The following is a 19,079-nucleotide window of genomic DNA, read 5'->3' as shown; positions in this document are numbered from 1 at the left end:
CAAATTTGTATTTTCTTATTCCGTAGCCCATGTAAAGTGTGTGTGTGTGTGTGTGTGTGTCTTTACAATGGCTTTAGTTTTTAACTTTCATGTCTTTTTAATTTTTGTTAGTCTTGTTTTCAGTCAAATGTACGGTCTAAAGTTCATGGGGGGGCCTGGTGGCTCAGTGGTAAAGCATTGGGTTGGGATGCAGAAGACCGCGGGTTTGAATCCCACCCCAGCCACCAAGGTGTCCCTTTGACGCCGGTCCCAAGCTCGGATAAAAATGGGAGGGTTGCGACAGGAAGGGACAAGCCGTAGTACGGTCTAAAGTTCTGATGCTGCTACAGATTCATTAAAGTGTCATTAAGCTCTTACAATGGTACAAGTCTGCACATGTCCCTGTATTTATAACCTGTACCTCATGCTTTTTTTGTAATTCACCACATTCTGGGAAATGCTTATTTAAAAAAAAAAAAAATCAAGAAAATAGACAACAAAAATCTAATGTCCAACAAATTCTCATTTTATTGATTAAATTTCAGCTTACAGGAAGACAGTTGTATTGCAAAGACAGAACCGGATACAAGTTCTAGTGCTGTGTCATCTACTCACTAAAATCCCACAAAAAATCATGATGCTTTGAAGTATGTCACTGGACAGAAAGACATCAAAACTCCATTACAACACGTTACGTTATGGACGAATTAAAAAAGCAGCAGTGACTGACTCGGACATTGCTGCAAGAGCATGTAGGCTTTTATTTCTACTTTTGCAGTTAAGGTGTCCTCAGCTGTTGTGCAGAAATCCACTGTACCATCCATTCTAATATTTCATCTAATGTTTTGTTTTTGTTTTTTCTGTGTCACAAAGCATAGTTGGATAAAATAATGCCAAGGTTGTACAGAAAATCAACTCGCTTATCAAGTATCAGTGTCTTTTTTTAAAAATTTTTTATCCTTTATTTTTTTTCCTGCCCCGTTTTTAAATCTCTAAATCAAGTCAGTCTAGGCAGCAGTAAATGGAATCACCCAGATTTTACTGAGGGAGTCAGATTTTATATAATTCGCTTTTGCACCAATTCTGTCACATTCCCATGATTCACTCTCAATATTAAGATTCCTTTAGATCAGTGCTAAATAAACACTAAGTTCACAAATAGGCCTTTAGAATATTTAGAGTTTGTTTGATAATGACCAAAATTTTACTTTTACACTAATCTGGATGCAATGGGTTAAAACATATGCGTAATACTACGAATGTGAAGCATTAAGTGGGAATCTCAGGACACATTAAAATATACTACTGTTCCAATGCACATGCAAAGATCTTTTGGATCTCCATTTTGAAAGACGGCGTTTTTAGATCACTGTTCTTTTTTAGTGGATCAGTTTCATGTTGTTCCACTCAAAAGTGGTGGCAGTAAAACTAACAAAACTCTCCATCCTGTCTTCCTCAATGAAAACTTTAATATACCTTCTGAGCAATGTGAAAGAAAGTTTAGTAACATTTTCCATAATTAAAACAGTCACGGAAAAGTGATATGTGCTGGCCAGGAGGGCTGTCATCATTTGAAACTGGAACTAATTTTAAAAGACTGACAATTTTAATATTTAATATGTAATTCAGTTTGTTCATAACATGGAATATAATTGAGTCAAATCATGAGATATGATGTTAAATAATATCATGGCCATTTACTAACGTTCATTCAGAAGGCAAATGCCTCTGTTAACATTAGCACAACTAATTTGAAGCAGAATCATGATACTCATTAAGGCAGCAGAGAACAGGCAGAATATCAATTTCTTTATAGTTTTATCTTTGTAAAAAGTGACCGTGACCACCAGCCTCCCCTTGGCACTGCCACTGTCACATTCACAAATGTTCTCACTTGACTTAAATGAGACTCCGTGGCTTGTGAGGATGGATGACACATCTGGGTGCTGAGGAGAACTCGAGCGGGATTTTGGGTCGAATAGTTAATGTGGAGAAAGAATGACATGATGAGGTCATGTACAGGCCATTGTGTGTCGGTCCTTCGTATGAAAGGCCTCCCCAGTGTGGTGCCGGAGCAGTACATGCTGCAGAAGCATCGCTGCTAGCAGCTGGCTGATGGAAATCAACCAGCCAAGGAAAAACAGCACAGCTATAGTGATCAGTATCAGGACTGTCCTTTGTTTGAGTCCGAATGCCGATGAAGTCAGAGATTGTCACAAGATGTAGTAATTTACATTCTCACTGGCTGATCTGGGAGCAGCCTCGAAGAACGTGATCAAATGGTCAATTTAAGGTCTGAACCCTGATCTGCAGTCAGGAAGATCCTAGCTGAGGCTACTTTAGGATAAAGAAACATGTCACTACATCTACAAAGTACTGCAGCTTGTGACAACACAGGAGACAACGCAGATCACAATAGAGCTTTAGCACATACAAGTTCATGCACATTTATGTCTGGAAAGCAACACATACAAAGCCCATTTCTGTGTATGATCCAATGTTTTGTCTTGAAATAATGTAGGTAATATTCATGATGTCAAAAAATGGATAAAGAGCTTTTTTGCTGTTAATTGTCACTTGGAGAAAAAAAAACAAACGGCCAAACCACTCTGTTGCACTAAAGGTGGCAATAAAAAAGTTTCTGTAACTCCTAAATTCGAACCTCTCATTCTAGATCCTCATGCTTTGCTTTTTTTCTCTTCCTGAAGGTTGTAAGATGAGAACACGATACTAATAGCAATACAAATACAACACTGAATAGAAACTAATTGTTTTGACTCTTTAGCCCTAAGAGATTAGAACAGCAATATTCACTCTGGGACGTAATGCAAGAAATTGTGCTACGGCAAAAAAATCCACATCACAACATTTTTCTTTTTATCCTTTTCCCCCCCCTTATTTGTTTTTGTAAAGCTGGTTCAAAATTTAATAAAGAGAAGTTTGAGCTACTTGTCATGCAGTTTATAAAAGGAGACGCATTTTTTTTACTTCATATTGAATTGAAAATGTTAAGTGATGCTTTTTTTTTCTTTTCAGACAATATTTTTCTCTTATTAGTTTTAAAGGAAACAGAAGCAGTACAACAAATTTGTTTGCCAAGAATAAACCCATACAGAAAATGTAAACATTACAAAAAAAAGACTTTTCAAACAACAACAAAAAAAAAAATCAAAACAGAAACTAAACAAACAACATTTTACTGACAAGGTTTAGAAGAAAACTGAAGCTTTTACAAACAAATTGTGTGAGAGAGTAAAAAACAGTCTTTCAACAGTGAAGTGGATATGTTTGCTATGTAGAACACAGACATCATAAACCTTCTCTCAGCCTCGTCTGACACTCATCGACGTGTTAGTTTACGGCCAAAGTGGGAAAATATTCAGTCTAAAAACCACTGGTCCAAACTCATTTCCACTGACATCAATATGTACATCAGCCAACCAAACATTGTACACAAAAAAGGGGATTTGGCCAAAACACCAAAAGTGAGCGTGAAGTGAAAATAAAGTAAACTTTACAAAAACAATAGAAAAAATAGTGTTTTTTTTTTAGATTCGAATAAATAACCAAATTCTCAAAGTAAATAAATCTAGTTGTTTTGGATTCATACATACTCAATGCACAGCAACACACACACTCACACTTTCACATTTTAGATACACATGAAACATTTAAAACCCCCATTTACTACTGTTTTTTCTTTTTTATCCTATTAGGTGAGCTCTTTTTTTTTTTTCTTTTTTTTTGTCTTCTCCAAAAATACAAATCCGGTTTCCCTCGGCTTCTTTGAAAATCATGTCTTGAAGAGATCACACAGCATTCTGCCACTTTCTGTCTCCACTTGGTGTTTTTTGCTGGAAGTATTGCTTTAAGAAATACATTTTGGTCTTCTTTTCTGATGGATTTACTGACAGAATCTCTAATGGAGGCAATTTCTCACGGTTTTTAATTCTTGCTTTTGCAAACCGACGATTGCACGCGTTATTGAATTCAAAGTGTAAATGAGGCTTTTCTTGGAGTCTTGAGAAAAATTGAACCTACCTCACGAGGAAGTTTGCGTACGACTACTAATTTCTGTTGTCTTCCGTGTGTGCTCTTCCTTTCCCAAGATGTTAAAAACAGGATGCTTGTTAGTACTCGCTGCTTCTTTTCCACGCATGCACATCTGTGTTGTTGAATGAGAGGTATAAAAGTGTGTACTGATGAGTCTGTGACAACGTTTATGCTCTGACAAGCTCAGACGCAAATTTCTATGGGTGTAGTCACCAGCATGCGGCCCCCCGGCGAACTGTTTTCTCGTGGCATTCGATCATAACTGTTGGTGGATGACACCGAGCTGTTGGTGGAGACGGACACAAAATGGTGGCCACCGCCCGGTTCCATCGTCGCGCCTTTGGCCCTGCTACCGCTCCCCCTCTCCGCTGTCACCGGAGACATGGGAGAAAGCGGCGAAAGTGGGGACAGGGGAGATAAAGTCTGCTGCTTCATCCTCTCCACTAGGAGCTCCTCGTCTTCTTCTCCAGATGAAGACGAGGAGATAATGCCATCCACCTCCCCTTGCACACCTCCTCCTCCTCCTCCACCACTGACCCTCTCTCCACCACCTGCGCTTCCTGTGTTGCCGTTGCCATTGTTGTTGTTGTTCTCTATGTCCAGCATCCAGGAGTGGCTGAAGTACCCAAACACCTCTTTGACAGAGCAGCGACGGTCCTGCTCCACAGAGAGCAGTCGGCGGAACATGCGGAGGGCCTGCTCGGTGAAGCGCCTCCACTGGGACGGAACTGTGTTTGTCCTCCTCCTCTGCCAGCGGATGAACTCCTGGTAGAAGGAGTCGGAAGGCAGCGCCTTCTCCCAGGGGAAATTGCCAGTCAGCATGCAGAAGAGCAGCACGCCAAAGGCCCACACGTCAGTGCTGTAGTCCACGCAGAAACCCTCGTGGCGGGACACGTCGCAGAGCTCAGGGGCCGTGTAGGGGATGGTGCCACTCACCTGGATGGGAAATCCCAACCGATTATCAACAAAGTCCCAGCGAGATACCAGATATTTAGTCACAAAAACACTACTGCTACTTACTCTTTTCACGGGTGAGCCTGCCCGGCGGGTCATGCCGAAGTCAGACAGCTTGACCTTGTGGCACTCTTGGTCAAAAATGAGGATATTTTCGGGCTTAATGTCCCTGTGGACCAGCTTCTTACAGTGCAAGTAGTCCAGAGCGATGGCTACTTGGTGCACACAGCGCTTTGCCACAGCTTCTGGAAGACCAACCTGAGAGACGAGGACGGAGGACAGGTCAAAAGTATAACCTAACTGTCTTTTAACCTCTTAAGAACTTATTATTAACATGGGCTATGCAAAAGCTGCGACGCACTGAAGCAGTAATTAGAATGAAGAGTGAGGGGGAGGGGGAGTACCTGTGGAGGAATGATATCGAATAGGTCCCCTGCCAGAGCGTACTCCTGTGCAAACACGTAGTACTCGTCAGTTTCAAAGGCAATGCCGAACATGTTGATGATAAAGGGGCAGGGAGACAGATATAGAGAGATGCTGTACTCCCGCAAGAACGATTTCAGCTTGGTCGTCTTCTTCTTCAGGAACTTCAGCGCCATTTTTGTACCTTTTGGAGAAAAACATAAGAAATATACAGTTTGTGTTGATTTGTGGCACTTTTCCTTTGGCACCAGTTTGTTGCTGCTGTTTGAATGGTGGCTGTGCACATGTCCTCTCCTCACCTCTGATCTTGTGGATGACCAGGTCCACTTTGCCATAGGTGCCCTTGCCCAGCTCCCTGATCACCTCGTAGTACTTGTTGACCTCCAGCCTCTCCAGGTTCTGGGCTGCGATCAGCTGCAGCTCGTCCAGGATGTCCATGTTGGCTCGGGACACCAGCGGAGAGGAACTCATGCTGGGGGCTCTTTGGGGGACCAGGAGGAAAGAAAACTAACTGGGATGGATGCTCAGGCAGGACAAGAGCAGCAAAAGCTAATGCCAGGTGTCACTGTACAGAAACAAGAGATGACACACAGAGCTCAGTGGTGTATCACAAGAAGTTCACCTGTAATTTACCAGCAGGTGGTGCCATTATAAAAACAAAATGACACGGCTACAATTTCGTGGTCACTGTTTACTTAAACTTTCTATCATATAACATTCTAACATTTGCTTACGTCTGATTTGCAGACTGTAAAAGTCTTGATCAAGAACTTAGTTTTCAGTCCTGATTGTGTAATTCAGGATTTGCCCCATTGGTAAAGTTTGACTTAACTGAAACAACACAGTGAACAGACAATTTGTCCTAATTGCTAAGTTGTGTTTAATGAAACTGGAATCCGCTTGATCTTCATCATCACCTTCTTAGCGAAGCAGGAATCTTCTCTTACAAATGTCAATTGGTTCAATTGGTTTTTCAAAACTGTTAACATACATGTCATTTGTTGACCCAAAACCTTATTAAATTAACTGTCAGACAAAAGGAAAACAATCCCTAATGTAAACATGTGTAACACCCTAAACACAATTCTTCAACCAGTGATCAATCCTCATCCATGTACAAATATAACAGATGATAATTATTTGCAGCCTCTATCCAGAAACCGTCTCCTTCCTCCTTCCACCTATAAGAGTGGGTTTGGAGACGGTACCTAAATCTCAAACCAAAGCTTTGTTTCAAAAACCAAAGAACCAGCTCTCAGTCAGGAAAACTGGTTTGAGAGCAGGACCAACTCTTGCTGCAAGACCAACATACAGCCAACAAAGTGACGTGACTCTACGGTGGCTTTCCTATCAGTGAGAGGCAAACTGGTTCTTACAAGGTTTGCAAGTTAAGCCAGCTTCTAATAGGCTCTAAGCACCAGCCCCCCGAAAACTCACATCTAGTTTGTGCTATTGTAAAAAGGGGTATGTGAAAAAAAGTCAAAGGGTTGTGGAGCAACAACAAGAGAAAGTTGAGCTTGGAATGTCTCAAAAGGAATAAAATGAATGTTTCCCTAGTCAAAAGCCAGAGCTGATCGGATGTGAAGCTGCATGTGGGTCATTTAGGTGTTGGACTGGTAACTTTTTTCCTTAATAAACACCATTATCATTAAAACCTTAATTTAGTTTGAAGATGTGAAACAGGTTAGTTTAAGATACAAACTAAAGAGAACCAATGATTTTTCACAGCTCTTCACCTTTTTCTTCTAGTCATGTTTTTTTTTCTTTGCACGTGTCCCTCGACATGAAAACAGGTTGATGAAAGATAAAACAGTGGCTGCAGGTACCACTTGCATTATTGTGGAATGTAATAGACATGACGCTGAGCTCCCAGTCTGCTGCTCTGATCTGCAGTGTGATAGTCACTGAAAATGCTAATTATCTGCAGCGAAGGCTTAAGTAATTCTAAATGCTACTCGCTGAGGGCGATGCCAGAGCTGAGCTGCCTCACACACACACACACACACACACAAGCAAACTTCTTTCTAGCAAATCCATTCTCTGCTGCAGTGTGATTATTCTTAGTGATTGCTTTCTTTTTTTTTTCTTTTTTCCCTTCCTGAGCAGCAAAACCTGCCAAGTCCTGACCCTCACTCTATAGATCCAGGCCCATGTGGAAGAAGTGTAGGAGCTCGAACACACACACACACACACACACAAACATACAAGTTACATAACCTGAAATGCTGGAGAGCAGCTCTTCTCCATCCTTCAACAGACGCTTGAGAATCTGCCTTCCTGCCGGTGATCACAGGAAAAGCAGCGAGACTTGGACGGCTGTCATATTTACACCATCTCCTTTATCGCCGACGTGCATCTACACAAATCACTGTTACCTGATATTCTTCACAGATTCTCCCAAAGGTTCCCTCACTTTTCCCAAGTCCAGTTAAAGATAACCGTCAATCATAGTTAAGACACCATCTACGCTACAAAATCTTAAAAACTAGTGTAAGTACCTTGTCATCCCCTCCACAGGCCTCTGGGTTCCTCTGTGGGACTCTCATGTTTTGTGTGTGACGCAGACAGGCAGAGCAGTTGACAGCAGCAGGTGAGAAAGGATGAGCCAGTTTGGGTGATAAATGGCAGTGGAGAGAGGACGAACTGTAGCTTTGTCTCTGCGTGGCAACATGCATTAAAGTACACACACACACACACACACACACACACACACACAGGAGTATGGTTCATAACATAATCATGTTAAGATGTCATGATCCTTCTTATAAATTATTACAAACACTGCTGTCTATGGCATTTAAAGCTAAACTAGCGGTTTTTAATCTGACACCTATTAAATGAGTATTGGGGGGTTTTGGTAGATAGGCTGAGATTTGTGTTAACTAATCCTTATTGTCTGGCTGCAACACGAGATTCTTTTCATTACCGATCACTCTGCTGTCCATCACGGGTTCACAAAGCCCTGAGTAAAGTCTTCAGACTGCTTAAAGCTACAGTATGCAACTTCTGCTCCTGCTTAACCTGAGGTTTGAAATGTATCAACTCTGCTGCACCAACGCACTGACAGATTTGGAGTCTTTTTTGGTTTGTGGCTATACAAGCATTCAGAAAGTTTTCCGACCCCCCTTCACCTCTTCCAACTTTGTTTGTCGCAGACTGATACTGCAATTGTTTAAATTCTATTTTTCACTCATTAATCTGCAATCGTAACCTCATAATGACCAGGAATTAAAATATAAAAATGTGTGTAGATTTATAAGGAAATAAAATCTGAAACCTGAACTATCACATACGTATTCAGAGCTTTTGCAACAGCACTTGAATTTTTTTCTCTTGATTGCTGCTGCAATGTTTCTACACCTTATTTGGAGATTAACTGCGGTAACTTTAACTGATTAAACATGATTTGGAAAGGTTCTTTTCAGCCGCAGGGTCTGGGAGACTGGTCAGTGTTGAGGAAACGCTGAATGGGCTGAAGTATAGAGATGCTCTCAATGAAAACCTGTTCCACAGCTCTCGGGAACTCAGACTGCAGTGAAGACAAGACTGGCTTAGGGACAACTCTGTCAATGTCCTAGACTGGCCAAGCCAGATCCCTGACTTGAACCCTCTTGAACATCTCTGGAGAGACCTGAAAATGGTTGTCCACCTAAAGTCCTCATCTAACCTGACTGAGCTTGAAAGCACTGAGCAAAGGGTCTGAATACTTATGTACATGAGATATTTCAGTTTTTCCACTGTCCACTGCCACTGTCTCTAAGCTGAACAACATCTCTGGTCTCACCACCGTCTTGAACATCTTTCCTTTCATTCTCGCTGAGACTCTTTTATCACACAACACACCTGACACTTTTCTCCACCCGTTCCAACCTGCCTGCACTCGCCTCTTCACCTCTTTTCCTTCATTCCTCTGTTTTCCAGAGCAGACCTCCATCTCTCTAGATTTTCCTCCACCTGCTCTCTGCTCTCACTAGAAATCACAATGTCATCTGCAAACATCATAGTCCACGTAGATTTGTGTCTAACTTCATCTGTCAGTCTGTCCATCACCAGAGCGAACAAGAAGGGGCTCAGAGCTGATCCTTGATGCAGACCCACCTCCACCTTGAACTCCTCTGTCACACCTACAGCACCTCACCACTGTCTTACAGCTCTCATACATGTCCTGCACCACTCTAACATACTTCTCTGCCGCTCCAGACGTCCTCATACAATACCACAGCTCCTCTCTCTGCACCCTGTCATACACTTTCTCTAAATCTACAAAGAGACAATGCAGCTCCCTCTGACCTTCTCTGTACTTCTCCATCAGCATCCTCAAAGCAAATACTGCATCTGTTGGACTCTTTCTAGGCATGAAACCATATTGCTGCTCACAAATGTTCACCTCTGCCCTTAGCTGAGCTTCCACTACTCTTTCCCACAACTTCATTGTTTGGCTCATCAGCTTTATTCCTCTGTAGTTGCCACAGCTCTGCTCATCTCCCTTGTTCTTAAAAATTGGTACCAGTACACTTCTCCTCCAGTCCTCAGCATCCTCTCACTCTCCAAGATCTTGTTAAACAAACTAGTCAGAAACTCTACTGCCACCTCTCCTAGACACTTCCATACCTCCACAGGTTTGTCATCAGGACCAACTGCCTTTCCACTCTTCATCCTCTTCAACGCCCTCCTCACTTCACTCTTACTAATCTTTGCTACTTCCTGCTCCACACCAGTCACCTCTTCTACTCTTCATCCTCTTCAATCTCAATGTCTACATAAGATGTCATCCACCTGAGTGTTTCTACCTCCACTCTTATATGTCACCTTATGTTCCTGCCTCTTCAGGAAGAAAGTGTTCACTACAGCCATTTCCATCCTCTTTGCAAAGTCTACCACCATCTGTCCTTCTGCGTTCTGTTAGATCTTAGTGCTGCATTTGATACCATTGATCACAACATTTTATTACAGAGACTGGAAAATGAAATTGGAATTACAGGAACTGCACTAGGTTGGTTTAAATCTTATCTATCTGATAGATTTCAATTTGTTCATGTTAATGATGAACCCTCCATGCACACAAAGGTTAGCTATGGAGTTCCACAAGGCTCTGTGTTAGGACCAATACTTTTTACTTTATATATGTCTCCTTTAGGCAACATAATTAGAAAACACTCCATAAATTTCCACTGCTATGCTGATGATACCCAGCTATATTTATCTATGGAACCAGATGAAAATAATCAGTTAATCAAGCTTCAAGCCTACAAGACATAAAGGCCTGGATGTCCTATAATTTTTTACTTCTAAACTCACACAAAACTGAAGTCATAGTATTTGGGCCCAAAAATCTCAGAGACATGATGTCCAACCATATTGTTACTCTAGGTGGCATAAGTCTGGCCTTCAGTACTACTGCAAGGAACCTTGGAGTTATTTATGACCAGGATTTTTCCTATACCTCACATATAAAACAAATCCCTAGAACATCCTTCTTCCACCTACGGAATATTGCCAAAATTAGGATCATCCAGTCTCAAAGTGATGACAACCCCACAATTGTCACTACTGTATGACATTAACTCTGTGTGTTTTCTCCCGTAGTTGTCTTTCTCCTTCTCTGTCCCCCTCTCTCTGTCCCTTTCTGCAGGTGTCCCCGGCTTTGAAGCTGTGTGTTTTCCAGCGTGCAGCTACTGGTCCTACTAACCTGCCTGATGTTTTCTTGTTGCTTTTGTTGCTCTTTTTCTTTTCTCTCTCCACTTTCCACTCACCCCAAGCGGTCGAGGCAGATGGCCGCCCACCCTGAACCTGGTTCTGCTTGAGGTTTCTTAAATTAAAGGGATTTTTTATTCTCCACTGTTACCTAGAGCTTGCTCCAGGGGGAATTGTTGATTTTTCTCTATACATCTTTATAGTCTTGACTTTATTCTGTAAAGTGCCTTGAGATGACTTTTTGTGAATTGGCGCTATATAAATAAAGTTGAATTGAATTGAATTGAATAGTCCAATTTTCACCGATACCCTGTAGGTCAACAGCACCGCTGGCAATCGTTGTTAACCCGGGCCCCAGTTGATCCGGTATGGAAGTCACGATTCGCATGTTTAATTTGGCCTGTGTTTTACGTCAGATGCTCTTCCTGACACAACCCTCTGCATTTATCCAGACTTGGGACTGGCACAAGAAGACACTGGCTTGTGTCCCCTTGCGGTTGCATTCCCACAGGAAATTCACTAATATTGACTAATACTAGCTGAATGTTATTGCCAAAAACATTCATTATTTTTCCTGTACAACACCTCCAACCATCCATTATCTGTAATCTCTTATCCAGTTCAGGGTCATGGTCTGGAGCCTATCCCAGCTGTCATTGGGTGAGAGGTAAGGGCCACCCTGGACAGGTCTCCAGTCTTTCTCAGGGCCACCACAGAGATACATACACAGACAGACAACCATTCACACCTACGGGAAATCTAGAGTCACCAATGAACCTAACATCCATGTCTTTGGACTGTGGGAGGAAACCCACACAAGCACAGTGAGAACATGTAAACTCCATCGAAGACCACAGCCACTTGGGGATTTGAACCAGGAACTACTAACTATGAGGTGGCAGTGCTAATCTCTCCACCACCGTGCTAGACACATACAACACCTTCTATCCTATACTCCACAGCATAGGACAGAAGGATAAGCTATCATCACATAGAGAAATCTCAAATCCACTAATCCACATGTTGCACCTTTAAGGAGAATCAGATCAAATGGGTGGGTGCAAACGTCTCTGGATGGGTTAAAAGCAGAGAAAGAATTTCATTGCACGTGTAATGTGTATATGTGCCCAATGACGACAATAAAGATTCTTATATACTTACAGGAAACTGCTGTGATGCTACCAACACTGGCTCTGCAGTGGTTTTCATCTAATATGTCAAATGCTTGAAATGAAATTCCACTTTTTGTGCATTGAGGTAACTGTTGTTCAGACTGAGCCCATGTGACGCAGTATGCACACACACATACACAGAGTGGCATTGCAGACCTCCTCTCCACACGGGGAGCCGACATTTGTCCCGACCGATGACTCATCCAGCTATGAGTGTAATGCTGCTTCTAAAATAAATACATATGCAGCTCTCTTTGTGATAAACACAAACATACACACGGTAACGTCCATCGGAGCTACTGACACACAGCACAGAAGAGTGTGTTGGATAAGTCAGGTCTGCTGGGAGTGTATGTCTTTAGGGATTTACACACACACATTTCTGAGAGCTGAAAATGCGACAGTTAATGATACAAAATGTTGCGATTGCATTTTACAGAGCTAAGCTGAAATGCTGAATCCCATCTTCATTTCAAAGGCCCAGTTCAGTCGAGAATAGATCTCAGTAAAACATCAAGTCTAGTTATGAGAGCTATAGTTAGTTGGTGCCGTTTTACCATCATATTAACATTCATTTACTGTCAGTCAAATAAACTCCAATATTCAAGAAAAGTACTCTGCAGATTCCATTGATTGCTGTGATTAAGCTGCACGGGCATCTGATCAGATCATTCTGACCAATCAAAATTCCAGTCTTGGTGATGGGGAATGGGGCTCTTTGGCTTTCTGTTTCAGAACGTGAGAAAAACACACACACATCCTGGCAGCAGAAATATTACATTACATTTCGTTCTGTATCGTTTTCACATGGGAAATGTCAAAGAGGCTCAAGGCTAAGATGCTGTTTCACAGCATCGCGTTACTGTAGTTAAATACAGAAGATGTGTAACTCCTTGCAGGCAGCTAATTCTCTGTTCGCTGGTGTACTGTCGTCCTGCGTGTGCCTTCAAAGCACCAAATGAAGTCAGGCTATGTGCTTTACTCCGTTAAATAAAATGCTTGAGCAACGTGCTAATCTAGGAATAACGTAGTTAACATCATCGATTCGAGGTGGAATTCGATTCAGCTTACTTGATTTCACCAGAGTAACTCACTCAGCATCAGTGCTGATCCCCACAGACTTCTCGATTCGGGGCCAGTTAGTTATATACAGTATATTTGGAGAGTGACTCAGTTTTCATCATTCGGGCTCCTCACACCATTTGTCACAAAATAGTTAAGATATGCTTCAAATGTGGACTGTCAGCTTTAATTTAAGAGTTTGCCTGGAAAGGTTGTATGAACTGTTCAGGCATTACAACATATTTGATCCAGATACCCAGCTCAATAGTTTTTGGACAAACTAAAACAATGTAATTGCCACTCGTAATATTTGGATACAAAGCTTTTGCACACAATGACTAACTGAAATCTGAAGCCATAGGTTTCTTCCATGAGGATGCTTTACCAGGCCTTTAATGCAGCTGTCTTCAGTCCCTGCTTATTTTGGAGGTGTTCTGCCTTCAGCAAGTGTGATGCATTCTCACTGGGATACACGTGAGGCGACCGACCAAGGCAGAAAGTTCCACTTTTGTATGTGAAATAATGCACTGGTGAGCTAAAGGACACTGGACATCCTGGAAGAACATGGAATACAACTGTGGTGGATTCCAGAAGAATTTTTTTAACCCGTCTGTAACATTCGGCCACATCAAGAAGACCCTTCAGCAGGACAGCAACACCAGAGTTATACCGTTAGGATTTAGAATGAAACTGCAGTAAAGCCTCACAGTACAAGACAGTAAAATATATATGTATCACTGTAAATATTGTACTTGAAGTGTGTAAATACACAGAAAACATTGTCGGTACAAGCAATCTTCCTGTTCACACTCCTGCTATCTGAGTCATGCACCCGGTCCCCAGTTTGAACTGCAAATGATGTGACACCTTCAGACTCCAAAAGACTTTTGGCCATTCATATCTAATAAAGAAATGTATAAAGTCCACCATTTAATCATGTGTGTCAAGATATTTCCCAAAGACTCTATTGCTCATTTGACAACTAGCAGCAGAAGCAGGGTCCTGTTTGCTGTGTGCCCGTGTGCTAAGTAAGGGACGGGCTGCCAAGTAATGTCACTGCACCCATTGTTTAAAGCTGCATCCATTATGTTACACTAAAATCTGATGTTGCTGCTTGAGTTTAAAACTCTCGAGGACTATGTGATAATGTCGCTCTTTTCCATTTTCACTTATATTAAGTGTTTCGGTTACTGTTTGCAATGAAACTGTTGGGTTAGTGTAATTAATGTGTTGCATTTTTATACGGTTTGTTTTATTTTGTTTTGTTCGGATCAGGGTCTCTCAGAAGGAATTTTCACGGCATTTTAGCTCAAGGCTCATTGCAATGTAGCCCACAACTTTACAGTTTTGATCTCGTAAACACAGCTCGCAGTGCAAACTGTAGATCTCTTGCCCCAACACAAAATACTTGCAGATGGACTAAGTGGAGACTGGAATGAGAATGAAACTGAGCATAAAAGTGGGAGTGTTGCACTTTGCATTCAGCAACTATAGGGAAATCTTTTGCCCCTAATATATGAGGATGAAATTGTAGTTCTTCTGTTCTTAGTAATATAGTGTAGCTGTCAGAAACTCTTAATATCTATAGAATATGACTTGCAAAAAAACCCCAAACGTAAATAGCATAACTCAGCTTCTCGTGATTACGTGTGTAGAATATGATGTGAACACATTAGCCAAATCTGCTATTTTGTGGTTCACACAGCAGACTTCTCAAATTGAACATGGCAGCTATTTGTGGATGGCAGGAAAGGGTGGAGGTTTACACCAAGCTTTGCATAACAATCTCAAGTTTTTTCAAAAGGACTGCACCTGGACACTCCCACGGGCTTTAAAATACCATGTTCTGGAAACAGCCACAAAATACACAATGTTCCTTTCAGCTGGCCACAAATCTGTACCCCCCCTCCTCCGCCTGCCTCCTCTCGCCACACTGACACTCTGTGCCACCAGGTTTAACACTCAGTGGAAACAGAGCAGCGACCAGGGCCCGCAGCTGACTAAATCCCAGACTGCTTATGCAACCAGCAGGGCAGAGCTGACCAGCCAAGCACGTTCAACGAGCCAAGGCGATGATCACAGCCACGTCGGCCCCCCGCTGAAACGGCCCCACTGCCCTCAAACGATTAGAGCAACATGCCATCTTCAACCTATTTTTTGCACGTTGCAGACTTTTTGATTTGCACGATGCATAAATTGCAAACACTCTCGTTCCTGTTTCCCATGCGGGAAAACGGCAGCAGTGAAAACATTTAGACAGTAAATGTTCTTCCCACAAAGGATTAGTCCTCCGATTGCTGAGCACACGTGCACAGACACACAAAGAATCAAAAAAGTGTGTGTCCCTGCACCAAGAGCCACCAGCACCTACTGACACTCCAATACATATTAGTGGATTTTACTGCACTCTGGCTTTTCAAGGGGGCCCTGCTGTACCAATGAAGACCTTACAGGAAGAGAGGTTGACATTTTTAAAAAAGAGCTTCTTTGCTTTTTCATTAGAGAGATAAGACTGATGTTTGTGTGTGTATAAGAACCTAGACCTAAGGGAAAGTTAGCTCCAGCTGCATAAGGGACAGAACGAATGCAGATTTGGGGGATAAAGTAAAAATCACGTGTGTGATCATCAGACCAGTGATACGTTAGTTGAGTAATCAGTATATTATTTATAAATCCATTGATCCTATAATGACACAATGTTAGCGTGTTTGCATCCTTCAGCCAAATTACAAAAGCAGGGGAAGCTGTAAATAAGTCACTACAGTGAATTGCTGAAGGTTTACTGACATGTACTGCATAACACTGAAACACTGCTTAGCTCTTTTCTTATATTATTGTGTTTTTAAAAAAATCATGACACTAACATAGACCATAGCATCACTGCTGGACTCTCTGAAGGTTACACCCCCGTAAAACAATACAGTGCATCCACAAAGTTTTCCCAGCGCTTAACCTTTTCCACATTCTGTTATGTTACAGCTTATTCCAAAATGGATCAAATTCATTAGTATCCTCAAAATTAAATTCCTCAAAACAATACACCACAATGTGAAGGAAGTTTGTTTAAAAGTTTTGCAAATTTATTAAAAATATGAAACAAAAAAAATCACATGTACATAAGTATTCGCAACCTTTGTGATGACACTCAAAATTGAGCCCTGGTGCATCCTGTTACTACTGATCCTCCTTGAGATGTTTCTACAACTTGACTGGAGACCTGTGGGAAATTCAGGTCCGACAGTTAACAGTGCATGCCAGAGAACAAATGAAGCCATGAAGTCCAAGGAATTGTCTGTAGACCTCCAAGACAAGATTGTATCGAGGCACAGATCTGTAGAAGTACAGAAATATTTCTGCAGCATTGAAGGTCCCAATGAGCACAGTGGCCTCCATCATCCAAAAATGGAAGAGGTTTGGAAGCACCAGGACTCTTCCTCGAGCCGACCAGCTGACCAAAGTAAGCAATCGGAAGAGAAGGGCCTTAGTCAGGGAGGTGACCAAGAACCTGATGGTCACTCTGAAAGAGCTCCAGCGTTTCTCTGTGGAGAGAGGAGAACTTTTGAGAAGAACAACCTTCTCTGCAGTACTCCACCAATCAGGCCTGTATTGTCATCAGTACAAGGCATGTGACAGCCCACCGGAAGGACTCTATGAAACATTGATGAAACTCTTTGGCCTGAAACTCAGTGTCATGTCTGAAGGAAACCAGGCACCAGGAAACACCTGGCCAATTCCATCCCTACAGTAAAGCATGTTAGTGGCAGCTTCATGCTGTGGGGATGTTTTTCAGCAGCAGGAACTGGAAGACTAATCAGGATTGAAAGAAAGATGAATGGAGCAATGTACAGAGACCTTCTTGACCAGTACACAGCCAAGGCAACATAGGGACTGGCTATGGGACAACTCTGTGAATGTCTTTGAGTGGCCCAGCCAGAGCCGCAGACTTGAACCCAATTAAACATCTCTGGAGAGATCTGAAAATGCCTGTGCACCAACGCCCCCCATCCAACCTGATGGAGCTTGAGAGGCACTGCAAAGAAGAATTGGAGAACCTGCACAAAAATAGTTGTGTCAAGCTTGAGCATCATACTCACAAAGACTTGAGGCTGCAACTGGTGCTAAAGGTGCTTCAACAAAGTATTAAGCAAGGGCTGTGAATACTTGTTTTTAAAATATAAATTTGCAAAGATTTCAAACAAACTTCTTTTACGTTGTCATTATGTGGTATTGTTTCTGGAATTCTGAGGAAAATAATGAATTTGATCCATTTTGGACTAAGCTGTAACATAACAAAATGTTTGGAATAGTTTCTGGATGCACTATATTAGTGTATTCACTGTTAGTCAGGACACCTCTCACCTTCCTACAAAGCTGTACTTTAATGTCACGAGGACAGTAAAAGTTAGTGCAAATGCTGGTGAAGACTTGTTCAACAATGGACCATCAGTGTGACCTAGATTGTGATCTGTGACTCATCATGCTGAAGTGTATCGTGTTTGTGTTTGTGCGTGTGTGTGTGTGAACCTAACCCTCTTTGATCAGCTTGGATTTAAAACTCAAGTGTTTGCAACCGTTCAGTACAACTTCCGAATACATGATGCCACTAATGATTCCTGCAAAGTCAAACTCGTGGCTACAACTTTGTCTGCATCACAAATAATTGATGCTAAATATTTGTTATAACCCCAAATCCTTATAAGGCACAGACAATGCGGTGGCTGCATCTACCAGCGGCACAGAGACCACCAGGTGGACGCAGCCAGTCAGAATGTAAACACTATGGTCTCATGGACATCTGAGGCTACGTCATGTTGGATCCCACCTGCAGTGTGTCCTCAGACTGCATCCACTCTGAGGAAAATGATTTCCACTCTATGTAACAGAGCTCAGACAAGCTGAAGGACGCGGAGTAATGCACACAAACGCGAACACACACAAATACACACACATTACCTGCTGTAGACACTCTGACAGCTCCCCAGCCATGTGCATGAATTGGGTAAGGGGGGTGATAAAAATCACTACACAGAAATATAAAAAACTGTGTTAAATAGTAACAATAATGTTTGCTGGGGATATGGGAAACAAGCGCGCGCGCACACGCACACACACACACTGAAAGCAATGCAATGATGCTTCACTGTGTGTGTGTGCCGCTGCACATAACGGGGCCCAATCCATCTTACACTAACTCCTAGAAAACGCACCGTAAATAACCGCAGTTGTTACAGTGACTGCTGCTGATTTACTGACTCACACCGAGGTGCTGAGGCTGCAGGGGAGGGAGGACGCTGCTGCTCACCCTTCAGTTTGTTCCCATATGGAGGCTGTGGAGTCCGCCCTGTGAGCCCAGGCTGCTGGTAAACGCACGGGATGGTATGAGCGCATACTAAGGCGGGCTGAGCCGAGAGAAACGCCTGAGCTCCTGTGAGAAGCCTCCGAGCAGCAGCCGTGTGTCCGGGGAGGTGGCGCCGAGCATCCTGCAGCCTCCTCTGACTCTGATTCCTATTGTCTCCGCATCGCTCTGTCCTCCAGGATGGGAGGAGAGGGGAAGAGAAACAGGAGAGGAGAGAAAAAGCCCTCCCCCTCCTCACAGCTCTGGCCAATCGCAGCACGGATCCGCCGGGAGCAGCCGCTGCTCGCTGTCTCCGTACAGACTATGATGCCTTCATTGGCTGTCGGATAACTCATACAGTATTTGGTTGGGAAAAGTACAACAAAACAAACAAACAAACAAAACTA

General features: G+C 42.5%; 1 protein-coding gene across 4 annotated transcripts; it reads right to left on the bottom strand.

Annotated features, from left to right (window-relative positions):
- Nucleotides 1-484: 484 nt before the first annotated feature.
- Nucleotides 485-18,913, bottom strand: bsk146 (brain specific kinase 146). 4 transcript variants are annotated; one of them, XM_067488354.1, is made up of 6 exons: nt 18,640-18,913; nt 7,908-8,066; nt 5,709-5,974; nt 5,391-5,593; nt 5,053-5,244; nt 485-4,968 (listed from the first exon to the last, which is right to left on the bottom strand). In XM_067488354.1, exons 3-6 carry the CDS (start codon nt 5,878-5,880, stop codon nt 4,216-4,218), a joined length of 1,320 nt encoding a protein of 439 aa, XP_067344455.1. In that variant the 5' UTR covers nt 5,881-5,974; nt 7,908-8,066; nt 18,640-18,913; the 3' UTR covers nt 485-4,215. The 4 variants fall into 4 exon arrangements, with proteins under 4 accessions (XP_067344455.1, XP_067344454.1, XP_067344452.1 ...); XM_067488353.1 differs by lacking the exon at nt 7,908-8,066 and having other exon boundaries at nt 18,595-18,913; XM_067488351.1 differs by lacking the exon at nt 7,908-8,066 and having other exon boundaries at nt 18,640-18,912.
- Nucleotides 18,914-19,079: the final 166 nt, after the last annotated feature.

The sequence above is a fragment of the Channa argus genome, chromosome 20 (assembly GCF_033026475.1).
Source record: "Channa argus isolate prfri chromosome 20, Channa argus male v1.0, whole genome shotgun sequence".
In the NCBI taxonomy this organism is placed as follows: Eukaryota; Metazoa; Chordata; class Actinopteri; order Anabantiformes; family Channidae; genus Channa; species Channa argus.
Note: the sequence above shows the minus strand (reverse complement) of the source record. Positions and strands in the feature narration are given on the sequence as shown.